The sequence below is a fragment of the Pangasianodon hypophthalmus genome, chromosome 12 (genome assembly GCF_027358585.1).
Source record: "Pangasianodon hypophthalmus isolate fPanHyp1 chromosome 12, fPanHyp1.pri, whole genome shotgun sequence".
Classification (NCBI taxonomy): Eukaryota; Metazoa; Chordata; class Actinopteri; order Siluriformes; family Pangasiidae; genus Pangasianodon; species Pangasianodon hypophthalmus.
This window is the reverse complement of record NC_069721.1, coordinates 17957221-17982242: the sequence shown is the minus strand read 5'-3', so window position 1 is coordinate 17982242 and position 25022 is coordinate 17957221. Positions and strand designations below refer to the sequence as shown.

The 25022-nt window shown below is 39.2% G+C and overlaps 1 protein-coding gene across 6 annotated transcripts in view; it reads left to right on the top strand.

Moving 5' to 3' along the window:
• usp54b (ubiquitin specific peptidase 54b) overlaps positions 1-25022 on the top strand; it is a 108854-nt gene that overhangs the window by 31126 nt on the left and 52706 nt on the right. For 5 of the 6 annotated variants that reach the window (XM_053238730.1, XM_034309450.2, XM_053238731.1 and 2 more), the window contains 2 exons: positions 7312-8016; positions 24662-24754. In XM_053238730.1, coding sequence (XP_053094705.1) covers positions 7870-8016; positions 24662-24754 — 240 coding nt within the window. In that variant the 5' untranslated portion in view covers positions 7312-7869. Of the gene's footprint in view, positions 1-7311; positions 8017-24045; positions 24439-24661; positions 24755-25022 lie in introns of those variants that run through there. The other variant, XM_053238732.1, reaches the window with a different exon arrangement.

The window sequence follows — 25022 nt, the reverse complement described above, 5'->3', positions numbered from 1 at the left end:
GTTCGCTGCCTAATTGCTCAGTTTGAATCCCTGGATGTTTTCTTTTCTTTCTTTTCTCATTGCTGCGCTGCATTAGCAGGCTGTGATTGAACTGAACTGCATTCTGATGCCAGCGTAGACGACTCATGTTTTGCTCCCATTGGGTTGAGTCTAGTTCTGACAAGTCTTAGCCATCATCAGTTTCTTGGATTTGGTACAATTCCACTAATGAATTGAAGAGACTCGCCCTGAAAGATTATGGCCTCCATGTGCGAATGAAGAAGCCAGTAATTTCTGCCTCATCACATCTCTGGCATTTGGTAGTTATTTGATTTTGAATTTCTAACATATTTCCTGTTCTTAAACCTTTCCACCCATTTCGATTGTCTTACTTCCATAATGACGTTGCTTTTCACCTGGTAATAGTTTTATTCATCTTTTTTTCTTACGCAATTGCATGATAGAGTAACTCTTACACTTTACAGTAGTTTGCACTGGTTTCTTTCATCCAACACTGTACTGTTGTCCTGTCTAATTAGCGTGCACTGAGGAATGACATTAAAACAAACTTGACTTGACTCAGTGCAGACATGAAGATGTACTGTTTGCAAAATAGCAGGATATGGTAATGGAGGAAAGGAATCCATTTAACATTTCCCGTCTTTAGTTAGTTTAGTTAAGACAAATGAGATCACAGGCAAATGTGATCAGTGTAACAACCCAGTGAAGGAAGTGTGTGTGCAGCATGTGTTGTTCTTCTCATCCAACTTACTTCTGACGTACAATGCTCAGCATCATAATTCCAATCTAAATGTAGCAGATAACTGTCAGGATTAATTACAGTGATATGTATCTATTTCCATGCTGCCTATTAAGTGCAGTGGATAATGGTTAGAGGCTCACCTGCTGCACTGACATGTTAGCAGTACAAGGTTGATGGAAATCTGGAAAGTTTTCAAAGACAGAGAAAGTTCAGTTTTCTCTGATTGTAAATGTGTAAATGCGTCTAGGGTCCATGACACAAGGGAAGGGGTTTTAATGTTATTTTTATTATGGCTATAGTAGTAATAGTTAATATTTAGTTATTTATTTTAATTATAATCCTAATTTACTGGTCACTTAAATTAAATAGGTTTCTAAAAGGAAGTAGTTTCTTATAGGAAGTTGTATTATTGTGATGCTTTATAACATGAAGACAAGCATACATTATGTCAGTGTTGAATCTAAATGCAATTTTAATAAACTGCAAAGTTTGTGAAAGAAATGTTATTAAATCTACATTAAAACACATTTGATCTGATTATGGTTTTGTGGGCAGAAATATTATGAATAAAAAGCTTTACCGCCTTTGATAAATAAATGATATACACATATATAAGTAATAATAATAATAATAATAATAATAATAATTTGATAAATAAATAATAAATAAAAATAGTATGCTAAATATTGAATATTTGGATTATATTTATCAAATAAATCTGTGCTGCAGTCATTAAGGGGTGTGTGAAAATGTTTTCACCCTGAAAGGCGTTTATGTGTGCAGACCACCCTTCCGATACTATACAACAAGCTCTTAAAAAAATTACCTAAAAGAAATGAAGCATGAACTCACACCTGTTTTCGAATACCCTTCTCCCTTCTTCATTCGTGATTTTACAGTAGCAACTAATAACTTCATCTCGCTCATATTTACATGATTGTCAACATTTAACATCAAGACTCCTTCTGCAGCTTACAATGTCGCTCATCGCCTGTTTTGCATTATCACATACAGTTACTTTTTTTTGCCATTAATGTGTGAAGGCAGCGTCAGGGCTTCTGCCATCTCCTAAGAGTGTATATGGTCCTGGCACTGTGAAATGCTGTGTTAATGATTGTGGCTTTGGCTTTGTGAACGTGCTGCAGTGCTGCCCTCCTACACGCCTCCTGAGAGCCTGAGAACATATTTGCTTCACTTTTCCAGATGGCTCTTATTTCACGGTGTACATGTTCTTTGACTGCAGTGTTAATCTTGTTGACGAAAAAATCACGACCCTTTTTCCGCATGATGAAAACTAAATGCAAACTAAATACTAATTTAACATTAATAATGACATTCTTCTTAGTTAATAAAATCAAGATCAGTGTTCAGATTTTGTCGACTGGACAAAAACTTGACAATTAATACATCATATGCCGGGGGAAGGGGGGAATTGGGGTTGTTTGGGGGTCGGGGTTCTTTTCATTTCTGTGTCTTGTCGATTGCAGCATTGATATGTGCTTCCTAGTTATACCTTTACCAATTGCCTCAATGTCTTAAGGGTGGAACAGGCTTGAAACTGCCATGTGAACTAGTGAACTAATCTCCTGATTATTCTGTGATATTCTTTGACAATTCAGGTTAAACTTGTTGTGTTAACATGGCGCTATGATGAAGGCTGAGGGAAGCCCTTGCCACAGCCCTTTATGTTAGTGGCAGTCCATGATGCAACCCTGCTGCCCTCTTCGAGATTGCCAAGGCCTTTCCTCGCCTAGCAGCTTGGCACTGGAGCCGAGCCAGATAATGGAATTAAAGAGGGATTTAGAGTGTCTCTATATGGGTACATGTGTGTTCCAAAGTTAAAAGGCAGGGACGAGTTGTCCAAAAAGGATGTGTGTGTGTGTGTATGGGCTGTAGGCAATGCAGTTTTTACACAGTGCACTGGGAATGTTATGCAACATGTTAAATAGTGCGCTGACCAAGGGTTGATTAGCCCTCCCTGTTTACAGTGCACAGGGCTCACAATGTAATTAAAAAAAAGAGAGGAGGGGTTGGTGCTGATTGTTGCCCTGTTAAAGAGGCTGCTCGCACCACTCATTCAGACTCCTATGTATAAAATATGCAGGTAGAGCTGCAGTTCCGGAGGAACAGGTCTCCTCAGGGTTAATTAACTATGAGGAGCTGACGATCTCTATGCCTTCTCCCTACTACAGTGCATTATGTAAATGTAAAAGCACAGAGGCACAATAATGATATGCTGCCTTGATTTGTGCTTAATCAGCATGTGACCTTAATGGCTAATGGACATTCTAACTGACCCAACATGCCACATGGAGGGAATGCTGGGAAATAAAGTCTTGGTAATTGTGTGACCCTGAAGTGAGTGAGCTAGTGTCCTGGTAGAACACGTACAACCGTTTTAAAGGCTTCAGTCTTGTTTGAACACTTGCCCTTAAAGCAGAGGTCTCACAACTGCGTCATCGTGTATTTGATGCACTTCCAACTACACGCTTAGAAGTGCTTATGCCCTTGCTACATTTGGGGCATTACATGCGTCTTACACTCTTAAAAAAAGATACCCTTAAGCATACACCTTTGTATCTTTTACATTCTTGGAAAACATACCTTTACAGCTTTACTCTAAAAGGTCCGATTATGTACTTTAAATCTTTATGAAAAGAACATTATAATCAACATTTACAGGTGAAAGATACATATTAAATGTACAGAAGATAAGGGCATCACCCCAGAAACAAGAAAAGTTACAGTTTAGTACCCTTTTTTCTGAGAGTGTACTCCTATATATAACTGACGAAGCACTTCTTATTTATTCTAATATATTTCCTTTTGGCCAAAAACCTAACACAGTACAATCGATATATCAAGACTAATGCGGTTTCTTTTTTTAGGACAAATTTTCAGTAGTGGTTGCTGCTGAATGCATAATAATTAAGTAAACCTCAATGGAATCTTTATTTTATGACAGTTTTGATTGATAAGGTGTTCTGCCAATCAACCTCAGTGGGTGGGATCCGCTGTTATCATTTGTTAATGGTCAGTAAAGGGGAACTTCTTGAGTCTAGGAACCCTTGTTCTAAGGAAAAACACAAGACAGTAATGTTAACTATGTAATGTTAAGTGCCGTAAAGCAAAAATAATAGCTGCAGAACTGGGACTAACAGTGCACATGGTATTGTGATTTATTAACATAATAATACACTTTCCTGAGTATCATAGCTATTGTCAGTTGCCTTTGCTGTTTTCATGACAGGTTTCCTCTTTTTCCACATTAAAAACTTAAATTTCAGTGGAAGAATCTGTGCCTTTGGTCATAATATGGTTCCACGGATTTGTTAGGAAAACCAAAATTATGAGTTATATTGTGGATTGTGAAAAGGTCTTCAAGTATTGTGCTATATTTTTGCCATAACACCTAACACTAGACACACCTTTAAAATGCTAAACCTGGGTAGCTTGCTATAATAGCATGTTAGCTAGTTAATGTTACTACACATAGTACTATGATGTAGCCTTGACCAGGGGCTCCTGTAGCTGCGGAAGAGACTCATTCAGTGTTGAACTCACGTCACTACCTAAGCTATTGGATACCTTTCTTAAAAGGCCACAATTTAATGTGGAGCAACATTGTGGCACAGCAGGTAGCATTTTTGTGTCACAGTTCCAGGGTCCCTATTTGATCCTGATGTCATACTGAAGATGAATGCTCCAGTGTCCCAATTTTATCTTGATATTGTACTGAAGATGAATGAAGGAAAGAATGACATTAGGTGCATTTTTGCTCACCACAGTTGCAAAGAGTGGTTATTTGAGTTACCATGTCCTTTCTGTCAGCTCGAACCGGTCTGACTGTTCTCCTCTGACCTTTCTCAACAGCAAGGCATTTCCACCTGCAGAACTGCTGCTCACTGGATGTTTTTTGTTTGTCGCACCATTCTTTGTGAACTCTAGAGAGTTTGTGTGTGAAAATCCAATGAGATCAGCAGTTTCTGAAATAATCCCAACAAGCCTGTCTGGTTTCAACAACCATTTCATGGCTGAAGTCACTGAGATCACATTTTTCCACATTCTGATGTTTGAGATGAACGATAACTGAAGCTCTTGACCCGTATCTGCATGATTTTATGCATTGCATTACTGGCACGTGAATGGTTGATTGGATAGTTGCATGAATGAGCAAGTGTACAGGTGTTCCTAATAAAATGGTTGGTTATGTGTAATCAGCATTTATATATAGATTCATTTAAATCGAAACAATAATAATATATTACATTGGGCATTACAACTTGGGTACTCCATAAAAAGGGGTATTGGAGACAGGGAATATATGTAATGCTCAAGCATAAAAGCATTCTTTTACATGTGCTGTCAGTTTTGCGTATTTCTCGGTATCGGTAGCCCATCTGATGTTGGGTAATGTCTAAAAAACGTGGGTACAGTGAGTACGCACATGTTAGCAATGGGTTAGCACTCCAGCTTTGTGCAAAACAGTGCCAAAAAAGGGGGAGGAGAGAGGAAAGAGTTCTGTGCGTAACCTAGTGCAACACCTGCCTCATATCTGTCACACTTTGGCTTCACATGCTTTACTTTTCACCTGAGCAACTAAAGAGTTGCCTTCACCTTCACACACTACTCGAACTGTAGCCCAAACACATGAGGCAAGCTCAGGCTGCAGGAACACATAAGATATCTGCAGCTTTGCAGTAATTCTCTTCCTCCCTTTCTCTCTCTTTCACAATATTGATACCCCATTATATTTTAACTCATATGATAAAAGGTACAGTATGATGAATAATTGATTATTTGGGGTTTAATGAAGATGGATGGCATCATAAATTCAGCGAAAACCAGGGTCTTTTAGCCTCAATACTTGTTGCCTCTGCCAGGACGTTATGACTTGGCTGTACATAGATCTTACAACAGCATAATGACTGAAAAAAAAACCCACCCGGACCAACACTGACATGTTTGTAGAGTCATTGCATGTTATTTATTTTGTAAGGTGGGTGCCAATAATTATGGAGTAGGCTGTAGTTTTGGCACTTCATCATTTTATATAATCAGAAAACTTGACTTTCTTTCACATTGTATATTATAAAACTACATTCTTAAAATGTGTGCTTTAAATACTAAATACAGTCAGCTCCAGAAATATTGGCACCCTCCTTGTAAAATGAGAGGGGGGAAAAATCTATATATAAGTGAATAAAATGTACAAGACTGGATCTTCGCCTGTGCCCACTGTAGCCTCAGATTCCTGTTCTTGGCTGACAGGAGTGGTACATGTGTGTGATGTGGTTTTCTGCTGTTGGAGCCTATCTGCCTCAAGGTTTGACATATTGTGCTTTCTGAAATGCCTTTCTGCTCACCATGGTTGCGAAAAGTTGTTATTTGAGCTACTGTAGCCTTCCTGTCAGCTTGAACTGGTCTGGCTATTCTCCCCTGACCTTTCTTATCAACACGGCATTTCCACCTGCACAACTGCCGCTCAATAAATGTTTTCTGTTTTTTTCATACCGTTCTGTATAAACTCTAGAGACTGTTACGTGTGAAAATCCCAGGATATCAGCAGTTTCTGAATTAATCAAACCAGCCCATCTGGCACCAGCAACTATACCATGGTCAAAGCCACTGAGATCACATTAATGTTTGATGTGAACATTAACTGACGCTCTTAACCTGCATCAGCATGAAATTATGCATTGAGCTGCAGCTGTGTAATTGGCTGATTGGATAATTGCATGAATGTGCAGGTGTACATTTGTTCCTAGTAAAGTGGACAGTGAGTGTTCATTAACCCTTTAAAACTGTTCCTGGCAATTTCAACTGACTTTTGAAATTTTTCTCATTTTTGTCCTGATTGCGATTATTTTCTCAAACTGCTTGTGTATTTGTTATATCCATTAACTGACTTGTGTCTTGTGTTGAAAGATCTTACATTTTTCCCATGATGACACATGACAAATAGATTTTATTGTATTTATTTATTGTGCAACCTCAGGCAAGAACAAACTGGGAATTTTTAAGTGATGACAATTTTTTTTAAAATTTATTTTATTTATCAGATTTTTTTCCCAGAGAAAATACTGTTAGTTAAAGAAGCAGCACTTTGTCTGCAGTCTTGTGCCGTGTTTCAGAGGCAGTGACTAAATTTGCCAGAGCATGCTGTTTGGTCAGACACTTAAAACATATTAATGGGGAGCTTATGAGTTAATGTACCAGAGTCAATAAAAACAAAATTATCTAACTTAAGCTAAGCTCACTGATGACGCAGTTGACTGTATTTAACTAATTGATTGAGGAAGGCAAAAATTATATTCACCATTAAAATACAGTTAATCAAGTGGCCATAGTTGGGATCCTGCCCAACTATCATCAGCATGATGATGAAGAAGGGAAGAGGGTGATGAGAGACAATTTGTTTAATTGGTAAAAATGTGTGATGATAAAAATCCATGGTTTTGTTCTTAAATTTAGTAGAGCACATTGTTTCCAAACTTATCTGCTGGTTTATTTAGGGATAGTGCTTTAGACTTATTGTATTTTCCCTTTCTCTTTCTCTCTCTGCACAGGCTGAGCAGAGATAAGAAGTTTTGGCCACAAGACTGGACGGTGAGAAGGGGCTAAGTGAGAAGTGTGAAGGCTTGGCTAAAGGAAAACGTACTCTCCTGGTCCAGAGTGAAACAACGGCACTCACAGAGAGGCATACACAATCCAAGAAGGCAAAAAGTCTAAGCCATTCGTTGCAGTTTACGTCACCTCGTCACTTTATTCAATTTGGGACAAATTCGTAAGAAAAAGAGCCTCTTTAGCGTCCTTCCTCTGAAAAGCAGAAATTGTACTCTGCACACCTGTTAGCAACTCCCCTACTCTCTAAGCTACACACAGTGCTGCTCTAGACCCAGACACATCGCCCTCACATGGGAGTGACATAGGAGCCAGTCCACACCAACATCCCTGCTTTTTCTCGCAGTGTCTCATCTAGTGTTTCTGTCACACACCCATACACTTCCATAAACCTGCACACTTGCATCACCTACACTCACCCAGGATGCCTTCCTCCTCCTGCATGATTGGCTGGAGAAGGAAGCAGCCTTTGTGGTGACTGGTGAAGGGATTGGGCGGCATCCATGTCGTGGAAGCGGAACTACTTTGCGTCTGGCAGCAGCGGGCTGCAGAGCATTTCTAGCCCGCGCACCATGAACTCCATCGCTCCCAGCAAAGGCCTGAGCAACGAGCCGGGCCAGAACAGCTGCTTCCTCAACAGCGCACTGCAGGTAGGACTGAGTAACTTCACTCTCAGACAGTTAAATAATATGACTCAGAATAATACTAGCCCTACACTGGGTTTTTCCTGGTTAAATTTATGGCTTAGATGATGAATCGGGTTTGAGTTGGTGGGTGGGGTCGGTTTTTCTGTAGCAGTGAACCAGAGTGAAACAACACCAAAATATTTATTTAATAAAATCGTAAAAACTCCTTGAAGTAAGAAGCACAGACCAAGTTGATACTGCACAGATGATGTTATCTCAATAACCACATGAGGTGTGTCAAAGTATAGTAAGGAGGCAGGTTAACAAACCACCTATATAGATATAGTCAGGTCCATAAGTATTCGGACAGTGACACAATTTTCATAATTTTGCCTCTGTACACCACCACAATAGATTTGAAATGAAGCAATCAAGATGTGATTGAAGTATAGACTTTCAGCTTTAATTCAAGAGGTTTAACAAAATTATTGCATTAACTGTTTAGGAATTACAGCTATTTTTTTTTACATAGTCCCTCCATTTTGACAGGCTCAAAAGTAATTGGATTAACTTATAATATAATCAAATGCAAATCCTTTGCAGTCAGTGACTGCCTGAAGTCGGGAACCCATGGACACCACCAAATGCTGAGTTTCCTCCCTTGAGATGCTTTGCTAGGCCGTTACTGCAGCTGCCTTCAGTTGCTCCTTGTTTGTGGGTCTTTCTGCCTTCTGTTTTATCTTCAATAAGTGAAAGGCATGCTCTGTTGGGTTGAGGTCAGGTGACAGGCTCGGCCATTTAAGACTATTCCATTTCTTTACCTTAAGAAGCTCTTGGGTTGCTTTTGCAGTATGTTTTGGGTCATTATCCATCTGTACTGTGAAGCGCTGTCCTATTAGTTTTGCAGCATTTGAATGAATCTGAGCAGAAAGTATAGCTCTATACACTTCAGAATTCATCTTGCTACTTCTATCAGCAGCCACATCATCAATAAACACCAATGACACGGTTCCATTGGCAGCCATACATGCACAAGCCATAACACTGCCTCCACCATGTTTGACAGATGACATGATCCCTTCCTTTCCTTCTTCATACTCTTTTCCTTTCATCTTTCTGGTACAAGATAATCTTGCATCAGAACTGGTCAGGCTTTTTTTTTTATTTTATTTTTATTTTTAGTGAAGTCTAATCTGGCCTTTCTTTTCTTGAGTGTTAACAGTGGTTTGCAACTTGAGGTCTGTATTTACTTTCATGAAGGCGTCTCTTGATTGTAGACTTAGACAATGATACGCCTACCCCCTCCAGAGTGTTCTTGCCTGTTCTTGGCTAGATGTTGTGAAGGGTTTTTTTTTCAACAAGGATAGAATTCTGTGATCATCCACTTCAGTTGTCTTCCATGTCCTTTTGGTGTTGCTGAGCTCACCAGGGCATTCCTTCTTTTTAAGAATGTACCAAATTTGGACACTCCTAAAGTTTCTGCTAACTCTCTGATAGGTTTGTATTTTTTTCAGCCTAATGATGGCCTCCTTCACTTGCATTGACACCCCTTTGGACCACATATTGAGAGTTCCCATGAACAGCTACCAAATGCAAATTCAACACCAAATCAACTCCAGATCTTTTATGTCCTTAATTTGTCATGAAATAAGGAGGAAATTGATTAGCAGTCAATTGTCCAATTACTCTTGAGCCTGTGAGAATGGAGGGACTCTATGAAAAATGGCCATAATTCCTAAACAGTTAATGCAGTATTTCTGTTAAATACAGAATTAAAGCTGGAAGTCTATAGTTCAGTCACATCTTGACTGCTTCATTTCAAACCCATTGTGGTGGTGTACAGAGGCAAAATTATGAAAATTGTGTCACTGTCCAAATACTTATGAACCTGACTATATAGGTGTGTGCAGGAAAGTTTTTTTTTTTTAAATCCTTCTCCTGCCTACTTCCGGAGGAATTTATTCCACTAAACCCACCTGCTCTTGTAGACACTCTTGACCAATCCCGCCCATTCCTGCAGTTACTATTTTTGCATATTGTAACAAACAAGCAAAAGAAATCATGAGTACCAGAATGACAACTTTACACAAGCACATAAAAGTACAACAACAACAGAAACTATGAGGCATTGAGCAGCTACAAACGTTCATATTTCTCCAACCAAAATAGTTAACAAGCTGGTGAAAAAAAAGGCTGTGAATCAGGAGGCAAGGCAGAACCCCCAGCAGCAAACCAACAGCGTTTCAGAAATACGCAACTTAATTGCCAACGTCATGATGACCAGAACCCAACCGCACTGAAAAGGGTGTGAGGCTGAAGGGAAGAGGGTGTACGGTAGGCAATTAAAGCTGTGGTAAGATCAAAATAGGATGTAAAATTACTCCAAAAATCTACTCAGGTCAGAATTTAAAAACACAATAAGAGAAAAATAGATGAGCCATTCATATTCATAATAAAATGGATAAACAATGCACAATTAAGAAGCAGCAGCCAAGTCATCATACATATCGTTTTTCTCAAAATGTCTCAAAGTATTGTGCATAAATATAATATTTTTGCCACATTGCACTGATTGCAGAGGCTGCACTGATGCTATGGCATATATAGAGCTTTTTATTTGTGACTCCAGAATGTAAGCATGTAATTTTCACACACCATGACAGATCATCATTTAACATGCTGGGATGACTGAGCTCCTGCAGAGTTCAGACAGAAGATGATGAGCTGATTCATCACCTCTCTCTCTCTCTGTGCCTCACTGTGCAGAAAGTGTGCTGTCACTGCTTCTCATTCTTAGCATGTTTAGCATAGCATACAATTATCTGGGTCTTTCCTGTAGGCTGTTCCCACTTACATCATTCAGTGTCTTGCCTAGGCGTCTGTCTGACCATGAATTAAACATTCCTCTGTGCTCCAGCCTGTCACGGCTGTGATCCACACTCTACAAGCACAGTGAGCACTCAATGCAGCATAACCACGAAATAAAACAAGTGAAGGACAGAAAGAGAGACAGGGGAAACACTCCCAAACCTGCATGCGCCAGCCTCTTCCCTTGGTAAACAAGTATAAATTTAAAGATAATTTAAAGACAGCATTTTATGTAATACTCAGTATGTTTGAGCCTGAAGTTAATGGGGTGTCAGTGGTTAAATAATAGCTACTCGACAACACATCAGAATGGAAATTTAGTCCTTAACAAGCTATGTAGTTAACTAACAACAAGTCCATCTGTCTGACTAAGATTGCTACATATAAACACCACTCTACACTTGTTGTTAACAACCTTTAGCAATGATGTTATTAGACATTGACTTTATTAGCCAACCAGGCAAATAAAAGCTCCAGTCGCATGTTTTCGTAGCCCTGAAAAAAAAAAACTGACAAGGCTGAAAAGTGGAAGCTAAAGTAATATAATAATGTATAATGAGCTACTTAGCTAGTCAAGCTCATTAATACAGAGAAACGATCGAGTATATGATCATGTGGCTCATCGCATTTGTATCCTCTGTCCTTTGTGTCCTGTCCAAGCATCGCATTGTAAAAGATATTATTTGTATCTGGTTATCATCTTTATCTTCTCTAGATATGTTTACATGCGAATTGACTGCATGTACTAAATGTGACAAATATAAATGTGCTGCACTTTATTTTGCTTGGTTTTGTCAGTGTTTCCACATATCTGTGTGTTCCTGAGCCTAAAAACATTGTTATCCATTCACTTTAATTAATCCACCTAGTAAAAATAGTTCTGCCAACAGCCAGCACATGCCTTGAGCTGAGTTCCTTGTGCTGTATTTATAGCATTGAGGTGCATCACAATCTAGGTATATATTTTTATAATATTGGATCACAGCACTGCCTGACTTGGACCCTTAATTAGTTTGAAAGATGCTGAAACCCCAAATCATGCTTTCATAAGCTCATGCTTCAACATATTCAGAATTCAACTGAGTCTTTACCCATACCAAATGTTCAGCACACATTACACCCATACTCCAACAGTTACACTAGCTGCCCATTTCACAGAGAATTAAATACAAACTCATTCTCACTTACAAAGCACTAAATGGCCTTGCTCTGTCGTATCTTTGTGCTCCTGCTGCCCTACACCTCTGCCCAGACTCTGAGGTCCACCAATACTGGGCTACTGGTGGTCTCTAAGACCAGACTGACCCCAGGACCTTAGTGACTACACTGACTTCGTGTGTTTTGTCTGTGTACAGCAATCTTGAGTGTTAAAAAGACACTATATAAATGAAACACTATTATTATTATTATTATTATTATTATCATTATTATACCAAAGGAAATCTGGCAACTACAAATTAAAAACTAATAGCATGGACACAATATCGGCTTATCCTGGGTGCCTAAGCTAGTGATTTGTCCTCCCCTGCTCAAGTTCCGCGTGACTAACAGAGTAAGATTCTCTGGACTGGACAGTGATTGCACATTTGTGGGATGGCCATGTTAACTGGCAATACATACTTTATTCATTCAGCCTGAAGTAAACTTCTTCAGACAAAAAAGAGATCAGGGAACTGGGATCTGTGAAGCGTGAACTGTGATTAGTAGTGATGCTTTTGTTTCCAGATTCTTTAAACAGACCAGGTGTAGGAGCAAAGGTTTGCTCCCTCGTCTCACAATAGGGGTGTATTAATAGCTAAAGGGAAATACAAATGAATTTCGATCCGTTTGCTACTCCTTTGGGAGGCTGAGTTGAGATTGAACTAAAATGGGATTTAGGTGGCCTTTTCTGCACTGTAGGTTATTAAGCACCTGTATATGTGTGATATTTTTGCTCATTTTGGTCTGCGTTCCCTTGTGTTCTTTACATTCCTGATATTAAACCAGAAGGAGGACAAGGCATTTTGCACAGCTTCTACAAAAGAGTGCCTGATTGTGCTAACAGGGCTTCCTTTACCAAAACAGGAAATTTACTTAAAATGTGGTTTGGATGAGGTGAACTGACTACATATGCTTTAAATAAGATGTGTGAAGGGAGGAGAAGATCTTGGGCAGGGAACTGCTGTCTCTAACCATATGATAGCACTCTGTGGCCTTTGCACCATATGTTCAATTCATCTCAGTTTCTTTACAGCATTTTAAATAACACAGTTAGCTCTTAATATGGAAAGAAAGTTTTTTCTTCCACGATTTTTAAATCAGGAAGACGTCAGTTCTTGGCTTTGCCATGTCCCTGCTTCACCTCTGTGCCATGTGTTATTAATTATACATTTCAGAGAAGAACAGCTTGTGTGGACAGACTCTTCAGAAATGGGCTTGGGATATTTACTGGAATCAAGCTGATTACTTTACAAAAACATGCCGTCAGCTTGTTTGAAATAATTGGTAGATGGGCAGTCAGGATGCAACATATGTTTAGTCTGAATCATCCCACACCATCAGCTACGATTTTCTTTTTTAGTTGCCAATTAGTGGTGTTTTACAGTGATCTGCCTGTCTTTCCTGTCTGTCTGTGCACCTGTTTGGGGTGATCAGTGTGATTTTAGTCATTAGGAGAAGAGCAATAAGGCAGCATGCACATTAAACCTTATCACAGCTCATTTGAATAAGAAGCCTCTGTCCTTCGCCATAACAAGTAATTGTCCCTCTCAGTTCTCCCCAGGCCTCGGCTCATTCTCCTCTGGACTGGATCACCCCGTCTCTCTGCCTTCATTAATCTCCTCCCTATCCTAGCCAGCTTGATCAAATCCAAATTTTATGATGATTGCAGTACTTAAAAGGCCATTTTTCAGATGTCTCCTCATACATCAGAAGCTTATACAATCATGATGGAATTACCTGGAAATTAGAGAGGCAGAAATACCTGGACCTACCTGGAAATGCATGGAAAGTGGAGGGGCAATTAAAAACTAACGAGGGCCAACAATTTATTTTAATCCTCAAATTGAACTGAGGTTTACATTTTATTCCTAACTGAAACTCACAGAAACTCATTAGTGCAGCTAATTTGTGACTTTTTGTTGCAGATCACTGAAAAAAAGTGAACATGTAGTCAGTCAGATTTACGAGAACATATTAAGTATAGTTTACATAAAAGTTAAGGTTTCTCTTGAAAATGTGATTTCATCACATATACTAATCATAATTTAAACAAGTTTCTAATTTCTAGAAGAATTATGTAGAGTGAGCAAACAATTGAAGTAGTATTAACATAAATTACGTTATGAAATTTCGTGAGGATGTTGGCACTGACGGGAACTATGACTATAGTATTAAATAAACACAATTAAAAATATGCGTAGTGGAACAGCACAGTGGTAATGTGGTTGTTGCAGAATGCCACTGACCTGGGTTCGATCCTCAGTTTGGGTGAGAGCATGGAGTTTATTCAGTGCTTTGAAAATGCACAGTCAAATCATGTTGGATGTGGGGATTGAAATTGTGTTAATGCAACTCAATTATAGTGTAAATACAATTTATTCAAATGGAACCAGTGTATGCACTTGAATTAAGTAAATTCAGTGAGCTTTTTTTCAGTGTATAGACAAATTTGACAATAGAGACATGTTTCACAGATTTATTTACATTGGACTGAGGCTCTTCATGTTTGGAGAGCACTAAAGGTTTCTATATAGTTACCTGTAAATGAAAAGAAACAATAACTTTTGGTAAGTAATGGATATTCACCATAACTATTGCATAATGTGCACTAAGAATTATAGTTTATCAAAAAAAAAGTGGCATTCAGGAAATCATGACTTATTATGGGAAGTGGCGTTAATTTTTTTTCACTATATGGATCACTTTTTCAAAGCCTTTACACAGTTTGCTGGTTGTTTTATTCTTCAAGTGCTAAATAGAAGTATGTTTAATAAGTAAGCTATAAAAATAAATAAGCTAATAAAGCTAATAAAAATTAATTTGAGTGTAATGGTCAAAATGAAAAACTTGTCACTGCAGTGGTTTTGCTGCGTTCTTTAAACAAACAGGAAGAGCTGAAAATCTCACTGAAAAATTGAGTATTGACCATATGACCATGAAACCACCATTTGAAGTAATTATTCAATTTATAAAGAAAAGTCTTCAAAGTACATTTTGTGTGACTTTGACAGTTGAGTACACTCCTGTGGAAAACAAAATGTATGTAATATTTATAATAATTCCATTTATTCCAGTGTATTTAATGGAGAGAAGCTGCTAAAGGCAAAATCCTCGTTTTAGTTCATTACTGTGTGAGCCTGTGCTGTGGTGCGGTGCTGTCACTGCTAAAGAGTGTCCAGGAGCACAGCACTTCTAGTCATCCCACCAGCAGTGTGTGTGTGTGTGTGTGTGTGTGTGTGACTCTCACATGAAAGTATTAAGATGGGTGTGAGGACAGCTGTGAGAAAGCACGAGCAACATGTTTATCATCATAAAGCAGAAATTAGCCTGGCTCAGTGACACAGCCTTGAGACACGACTGAAACCGAATCATTTACATTGAAGCTATATTTAGTGTGTAATTGTTTCTCATGCAGTGTGTGACATGAACCGAGCTGAAGCTGGAGGAAAAGAAAAGTGGTCAGATCCATGCATTAGCTTTGTGAGATTTGTGGGATGTTTTTCACATTTCCAGAAGTTACTGAAATGTGGTGCAGGGAAGGAAACATGCAGAGTCAGCCATTTTTGCAGTTTTTTCAGGATTTACAGACTGGGGTCCATTATTGAACACTGCACATGGTACAGGCCAAAGGGGAATTGCTGTTACCTAGGATACCCTGCTGCTCATCTTCAGATACACTATATGGTCAAAAGTTTGTGAACACCTGACCATCACGCCCAAACCGTTGCCGCAAAGTTAGAAGCGTATAATTGTATAGAATGTCTTTGCATGCTGTAGCATTACAATTTCCTTTCACTGGAAATAATGAACTTTATACCACAGCACTGCTGAATTCTCGAATCTGATTGTACAGAAGGTGGTGATTAATTTTCTGTAACAGCAACTCAGACAGTAGTTCTGGCTTTAATTCAGATCACAGGTTTATATTAACACGCTCTAAAGTAACAACTCACTCACAGGGACGATGATCTACATAATCTAGTATGATAGACATAATCTAAGACTGATAAAAAAAACAGATTTAAAAAGTAGAAAAAGAAAAAGATATCATTTTTTATTCTGATTTTTAAAAAAATGTTAATATTAATGGTCTTCAGTGACAGAACTTTGTAACTTATGTGGTAAATAAGTTTTCCGCTATGGGAGAGTGTTAAATGACTGTTATAGCTGCTATAACATAAGTGATATTTGTTCCAGAATATTAAATGTAACTATAAATAGTTAACAAACATGATGTGTCAATAATTAATAAATAAAATTAGCAATAATTGCTAAACTGCTGTGGTATAACAGGAATAAAACACTTTAACACATGCCTCAAAAGAATCCGATTTGTTATGAATTATTTTTTTTATCACAGCACACACCATCCTGTTTTATTCCTTACATCCGACATCTAAAGAGTAGAGGATTTTAGATTCCTGTGAACTGTTAAAGTTTGCTTAAGCAGGATTTTCTTTCTACTTTGACCTTCATTGTTATTATGACATCGTGTACTGCAGATGCCTGATTCTGCAGCCCATTTACATTTTACAGGTCGGACCTAAGAGCACGGCATTTATTTGAATTTATTTATCATATAATTTCATTTTGCACAAGCAGAGAAAACATAGACAATAAATGTGTAATAGTAGCATCACTTCTGTACACTACTGAGCAAAAGTCAAAAAAGTCATTTTGTCTCAAGTATTTATTATGTCTTCTGAATTAGTGTGTTATTTCCAAAAAAGAGAATTATTTGTATGGTGCATGAGAAAGGAGGATACTGTATACAGTATAAATAATAGACCACTTTTCAGATAAAAAACATCATTGAAGCTGCCTGGTATTGCCTGCAGAAACAAAAGGTTCTCCAAGTTGCTTGGAAAAGCTTATCAGCCAATTTTCTTATAAAACTGCATGACTGTGTCCCTAAGAGAATTGATGCAGTTTTAAAGGCAAAGGGTGGTCATGCCAAATATTGATTTGATCTAGTTTTGTACAGTCTATGTATTTGTTATATAGAAACTTTTCATTTCATTATTTTGAAAGGATCCTTGCGTATTTTCTTTTCATATCCAGGGGCAATTTAGAATAGTGAAAGCACTTACTGTTAACCTAAATGTTTTTGTGAGGTTGGTGAAAATCAGAGAATCTGGACTATTCCCACACAGGCATATGTGAAACTTCACACAGACAGTAACTCAAGCTCAGGATCGAGTCAAAGACCTTGGAGCTGTGAGGCAGAAACTCTACTACCTGCACCACCCTATCACTGTATGCATATTTTATATAACAATATTTTCGATTTTTAATTTTACCATAGTAATATTCTCTTGTCACTGTTACACTGCAAAATTTTGCTGTTGCCTCTGTTTTCTAATTTATCTCCAAATAAAAAAAGATTCCAAAAAGTTTCTAACAAAACGTGGGTGTGACAATAATAAGAAGACAATAATCCAAACAAGAATCCAAAATGTAAAAATATTTCTTATGACCTTATATAGCACATCTGCTTTAAAGACTGCAGTGTATGACATCTAAGTGACTTTTAACTTCAAGAAAAATGCACTGAGTTAGAGCAGAAATGTCAGCAAGAACTGGGAGACAAATATTACAAAGCTGCTTAGACGATATGCAAAGACTTTTTAGGCAAAAGGTGGGAAAATTATTATACATTCAGAAAGAGAAATTCAAGGTCATTGTCTAAGGTCAGAGAAAATCCGTTTGCAAATCTTGAGTCATATTTTACTAATCATTTTGGTGGTTAAACCCAGTCATGGCCATTATTAATAGAACCATATAACATTAGCTCTGTTTAGCAGAATTATGTGTGACACACCCATTATAATGGGCCATGCTGAAGAGCTCAGTGACTTTAATTGTGGCATTGTCAGAGGATGCCATTTTGTCAGAGGTCAGTTTGTGAAATTTCTGCCCTGCTTGATCTGTCAGCTGTAGGTGCATTTTAGGTGTAATTTCACAAATTGTAGGTGTATTGTGAAATTATTGTGAGCAGCAACAGCTCAGCTACGAATCTGTAGACCATGCAAACACACAGAGCGGGGCTGCCGAGTGCTGAAACAAGTAGCGTGTACAAATCACCTATCGTCTGTTGTATCACTCGAAACAAAGTTCCAGACTGCCTCTGGAGGCACTTCAGCACAAGTACTGTGCTACGTGAGCTTCATGAAATGGGTTTCCATGGCCGAGCAGCTGCACACAATACCATGTGTTGGCTGGTGTGGTGTAAAGCACACTGCCGTTGGACTCTGGAGCAGTGGAAATGTGTTTTCTGGAGTGCTGAATCAGACTATCTGGCAGTCTGATGGATGAATCTGGATTTGGAGGATGCTAGGAGAACGCTACCTGGAATGCATAGTGCCAACTGTACAGTTTGGAGGAGGAGGGATATGGTCTTGGGCTGTTTTTCATCGCCCTTTATTTCCAGTGAAGGGTATTGTAAATACTACTGCATAAAAAGATATTTATTAACTCCATATTAATGCCCATGGCTTTGGAATGGAATGTCCAACAAGCTCATGTAGGTGTGATGATCAGGTGTCCACATACCTTTGGCCATATAGTGTGTTTTCCTCCTTTCATCCGTTTTGCTTCCCTAAAGTCCAGACCTTCTCAGTCTTGACTCTGTTTGACCCTGCTGAGATGCCACAGCCAAGCGGTTCAGTGGCCACTCCTGTCACACACACCTCTCTGCACTGACCCAGACCTTAAGAGTCTTCTGGTCCTGATCACTTACCCAGCAGCCCCTGCATGCCAGATACTGCCCGTTGTGGTGGTCCGAATTCTCTGCTAAGTCTGCAGTTCTCCAGAGGCTGGAGTGATGATGGGTTGATTGTCACCATGCTTATTAAAAATGAAAAGCAGTGTTGTTAGAAGAGATTGATGTGCTTCTTGAAAAAGAGCGATCAAGTTTTATGCTTCTATTGAACAAAAAATGAATCAGTACAACAAAGGCATGAAAACTGCCTAAGGGCCCAAAATGGAGCAACACTACAAGAAGCAGTAGAGAGATTAGAGGATTAAAGGAAGATGAGATAAAAGAGAGAGTGAGGGAGAAAACGAGAAGATGTCCACTGCCTTTTGGTTTGTCCTTGTGTTCAGGATCAACACTACAGGGACTGTCATAGTGCTGAGACACCTAACTCGGTGTTTTGATGTTTTTGCGCTTGTGCACTGAGTGGATCATTCTCACTCGCTCAGATATAGGGATGAAGACAAAGTTATTCTGAAGTAGTCCTTTTTGCTTTGAAAGGAAAAAGCGAGGGAGAGAGATATAGTGAGAAGAGTGTCTCAAGTGATCTGTCTTTTTCCCACTGAGATAAACTGGGTCACAAGCTGTCAGTCACAATGCTTGGGTAAAATATGAGGATGTCTAATGGGGTTATGAATCCTACACTTTCCTCATCAGTTCAAATACATATTTCAGAGATAAGATTTATTATTAATGAAAATGTATAAGAGCCGGCTCACATATTAATCATATTCTATATATTTAGTATCTTGCACAAAGCAAACCTTTTACAAAAACCTCTTACAAACAGGACACAAATAAATATGCTTCAGGTCTCATGTTAACAGAGGTATTAGAGGTATTACTGTGGTGCTAAAGAAAGACCATAGGTGAGAGGAAAGGGCATGAGAGCTTGAGCTTGACATTACCCAATACATAAAAGGTTTAATTAGAACTTCTCACAACTCCCACTAAATGAACCATGCACACACAGACACACACAGACAAGCTCAATAGAACGTCTATCATGTTAATTACTACCCCAGGCCTGAGGAAGAGCAAATGAAAGCGTGGTCAGGAGAGAGCTCTTGAAGCAGATGCTCAGAGACGCTCCTACACAGATGGGTAAAGTGAGCTCCCTCTTCATCTCTCCCTCATCCTCTTCCTCTTGAGCTATTTCTCAGCCCTCTATTAGTCTCCTGCTCCTGTGCTGAAGCATTACTTACTCCAGTCTGGAAGAAGTCCAGCAAACAGCTATTAAAGGCGAGTGACTCCTTTCTCCCACCAGATTAAGTTACATGAATGAACAACGCCAGACTGTGGATCTTAGGGAATTTTTAGATGAATTCATTAATTGATTTCTCCACCCCATACTAACTAGTCACTTTCATCCAAATTGCATTTACCGCACTTTAGGAAAAATGCTGGGTTGCAATTTGATTGTGCTTTAGGAAAAGCATTTTATTAGTTATACATTGTTTTCCTTCGTGTGTGTGTGTATATGTTTTGTGTGTGTGTGTGTGTGTGTGTGTGTGTGGGTGGGTGTAAATACAGTGGTGTAGGTTTTGCTCTGATGCAGAGAGCTTGCAGTGTGCATAATGTTGCATCCTCGCTTCTCCTTGAGGAGCCGTTCATGATGTATCGGCCGCTGACGCACAAGGAACGGGTGCGTCCGTCACTCTGAGTCATCCCAGCCTGCCCACATGAAACACACACACACACACGCACATACACACATACACCCTTTATTGCCACTCGGCATTTCTTATTTATAATTATATTTATAGGTGACGAGACTAAACACTGCACATTGCACATGCATCATCTTCATCATTCAGAATCTTAAACGTTTTGCAATAGCTTGTCTTCCTCGGCTTCCTATTCACTACATATGCTCACTACATAAGCAATAATGTTACATCATTGCATTTTAGAACCACGTTTTAGTGGTCGACTATTTCCTCTGTGTGTGTGTGTGTGTGTGTTGGCATGTTCTTATATCTTGGTGGGGACCAAATGTTCCCACAATATAAGGATATCTGACAGCTTTGACCTTCTGGGGACATTTGGCTGGTCCCCATGAGGAAAACTGTTTTGTTTCCCCAGATGATTTTACTTTAAATTGTTTCCTTTTGGATGCTTAGTTTAAGGTTAGGGTTTGATTTGGGTACAGGCATAGTATTAATTAGTTGTATTAATAATTATGTCAATGAAAGGTCCTTACAAGGACAGTAAGCCTAACAACTGTGTGTGTTAGTTTCTACACACTACAATTGTACTCATGAGTGCTCATTAATCTCTCTCTATAAGTGTTAAGGGAGTCTACATCTAACTCCTTCTTTTCTTTCTTCCTCTTTCTCTGTGTCCTTATGCCCTATGTGCCAACTGCCACTCCTCCCTCCACCGCTCCCTCACTTCATTGTTCATTTACGGTGCATTGTAAATAAAATAAAGAAGGTGGGAGAAAAGGGCAAACGGCAGCACCGGGACGGAATCTATAATCCACCTCCCTCCTTCCTCTTCATCCTGAGTCCTGTTTAACCCGTGTCTTCCATCCAGAGCTCCAAAATTCATCATCTCACCCTTAAAGTTTTCTGCTAATGGCATGACAATGATGTTTGTGCATTTACATGGTTCAGTGACTCTTATGCAGTAGCAGACTGCAGATAAAACGAACAAGTCTGTGTATTGTGTTTAATTTGACTTTAGTGCCCTTGGGTCAATTTCTTCATGTTCTGTATCTTTCTTTGCGTCTTGCTTTTGAATATAGTCTTCTGCCAATTTGAGCGTTTTGTCGAAGAGAACAATGTTTCTATGAGACTAAACCAGGCCAGTGCAGTAGAACCACTGAGAATTTATAGACATAATGGCAAATCTGCTCGGCAGTCCACTAATGCTGCTGCCAGAGCTTCAGGGAAAAATAGCTGAGAACAGCGCAGCGGAGAGCAGAATGCTCTGGCAGTGCTCTGGGTTTTTGTCTTTGTGAGAGTGTATGTGCGTTTCTGAGCGAACGTTCAGTGTGTGGTTAAGGTAGAGATGTAATGTTTGCTGCAGTGTTCTAGTATGTGACTAAAATCTGACTCCAGGCACAGGCTTGGAGATCATTTTATCACACTGAGAGAGATAAAGTGATGTTAAGAATGGAAAAGAGAGAGAAATAGAGTGAGATTCCTTACATAACCTCTCATTTTATTTAGCCCAGTCAGGGGGATTTCGATGCTCCTTATTCATTTTAACCCCTCACAGATGCTTTGAGTATCGATAAATCCAGCTAAATCATATGAACTCTCTGCTAGTTAAGACAGCCCAGAGTTTACTTTTGCAATTCTTTTTTTTTTTTTTTAAAACAGAGGAACTGACGGTATCAGTTTGAGACACTGATATTCCTATGTACAGTATAGCTAGATTTACACCCAGTCTAATAATCTATTAATAATCTGTCTGGTAGCTCAGTTGAATTGAAACACGTTCATGTGGAATAGAGTAGATTGATCTGACCAGTCCAAATGAAATTTCTCTGATGAAAAAGTCAGGGAAGGCAGTGAAGAACAGCACCATGCCCCAGCTCCTGTCTGGTCCCACAACACCCATCACAGTGTTAGCACAGGGCACTAGTGTGACTCTGCAGTGTTTTATGAACAATGAAAGTCTGCTAAGAGGGGCTGGTTGGGCAAAGCTTTGGATTTAGATTGGATCAGATCAAGGAGCACATGTCTGCTTGGCAGCCATTATGCACTGAATCGTGAGAGTTTCTTTTGGCACTAAAGCACGTAGATAGAATCAAGGGCATAATTTGGGTATTTCCAGACTACACTAGAGTTTGTAGCTCTAGGCTATACATTTAAGAAGAAATAAAAAAAAGCTAAAATAAACCCTTGGTAACTTTAGTTAAGTCGTGTTGTTTCTATTTGACTTGATTTTTTTTCACAACACTTGCTTACCCAATGCTGTTGGCAAGCCATAAAGCTATACACTGTATATATATATATATATACACACACATCAGTGTCTAAGCTGAGTGAAGTGGCATTAATTGAGAAGTGTTCTTTCCTACATTATCTGTGACCATTAGGGTGAAAAAAAGAAAAAAAGCAAAGACAAAATGTTTATATTTTGTCCCTCTGTCCACATTGATTTAGCATTTTTTGACCACTGAAAAAAAGTCATTTTTGTGTTATAGTGTGTGTTTTGCAAAATATTTTCAAAAATCGCTGTTGTGCAGTGATTGGCCCCTGACTGTCAAGTGTCACAGCTCCAACACATCTAAAACAGGAGATGAACTGACATTATTGGTCACTTTTTTACAGTTGAACATGTACGATATAAACTGCTATATGATTGACCTCTACATGCTCAGTGTCACTACCAACCATCCAAAGTGTCTAATTTTGCTGCGTGACAAATTTAAATTCAAAATCATACTGCTTGGCACTAATGGCATAAAAACGTCCTAGCTTAGGTAGCAAGGTATGCTTAGTATCGACATCTTCCAGCAGAAAGCGTTTTGAAACTGCCTTAAAATGCCAATGTGAAAAACTTCGTTATGAAAGTGTGTATAAGTGTGTGTAACAGTGAGAAGAAGGCGAGACCAGTTTGAGCACTTGTACTTCATTGCACTGTCCTTTTCGTATATTTATGGTGGCTGACAGTGAGAGGCAGTGAGTGGCATATGATGGAGTGTATTTTTGGATTTTGTTTTTTATTTTTTCAGAATGTTTTGTTCAGCAATAATTGATGTGCTGAAATATCGACCCTAGACTGTGTGTGTGTTTGCATGATTGTAGATTCTTGGATTTTGCTGCTTCAGATCCTGATTGCAGGTAAAGCTGCATCTGTAGATGTGCTTTATTCATGTTTTTGTCTTCTTGCTTCTCTCTGTCACACTTTGTCAAATGGGTGTGAATTAATCTAAAAAAGTGCCAGACTAAAGACACTAATGAAGACTCTGATGCATGGTGAATAGACACACACGCACACACACACACAAATGCATGCACACACAAACACACAGAGAGGTACACAGGTACACCCGCATATACCTGCTTGGTGCAACAATCAGAGATGTGATCTATTTTGCTTGCATGCTGTTTTCAGTATCAGCACTTTATAGTTATATCTCTGCACTCTGCAACAACCATCCCCACCCCCCCTCCCTCTCTCTCTCTCTCTCTCTCTCTCTCTCTCTCTCTCTCTCTCGCTCTCTCGCTCTCTGGCTCCTCTGCTATCACAGCTATCTCTCACTAGCACTTCCCCTCTTTAAGTGCTCACTACCCCCTTTCTCTCTCTCTCTCTCTCTTTCTCTCTCTCTTTCTCTTACTTTCTCTCTCCCCCTCTCTCCCTCTCTCTCTGCGGATCTGCAGTTCCCTTGCTTAACCTTTTCCCTTTCCCTCCTTTGCTCTATCCTGAAGCCGGGTTTGCGGGAAAGTTGCTCCTGGAGCGGGGCGGCTGTTAAAAGGTGCTGAATTCCTGCTCTGTTGAGAGGATTAAGTGGAGTGGGCACCTGGCACGCGATCAGTGGATATAGGCTGCCAGGGCTTTCTCACATTGTTTGAGGGGGATTGGAGCACTGCAGTAATCTTGGCCAGAGGGAGTAGGTGCAGGACGGGGCCAGAAAGGCATGCTGTGATGTGCTGATTTGTGGGGGGGTGAGTGTGTGTGGGTGTGTTGAGGAGATGTAAAGTGGTAAAGTGGTTGTGTTCTAGTGGTGGCGCTTCTGGACACATTGTGCCTCCTTGTAAAGAATCATGGGATGGGTCTTTCTGGCTTGTTGCCTCATTTAATCTTTGATTTGTGAGTCTACAAAGTGAATACTATATACAAAGCTGGATTTGACGCCCTTACTTCTAGTAATCATCTTTTTGCTTTCAGGTACTTTGGCACCTTGACATCTTCCGCAGAAGCTTCCGGCAACTGACCACACACAAGTGCATGGAGGACTCGTGCATCTTCTGTGCTCTTAAGGTAAGTGCAGTATCTAACTATTGGGGTGGGTGAGGATAGGATTATGTAAGTCTGCATTCATAGGCATGTGTTTGATCCGTTCTCAAATACTGATCAAGTAGATTTGCATATCCAAAGCAGAAAAATTGACTTTTGAATGTAGGGCTACAACAAATAATCAATTCAATAAAATACTATAATAAAAATAGTTTGCATTGAATTTCGTTCTTGATTATTTAGTCTATATTATGAAACACACACTACGTCACTTCATGCCATATGTAACAAA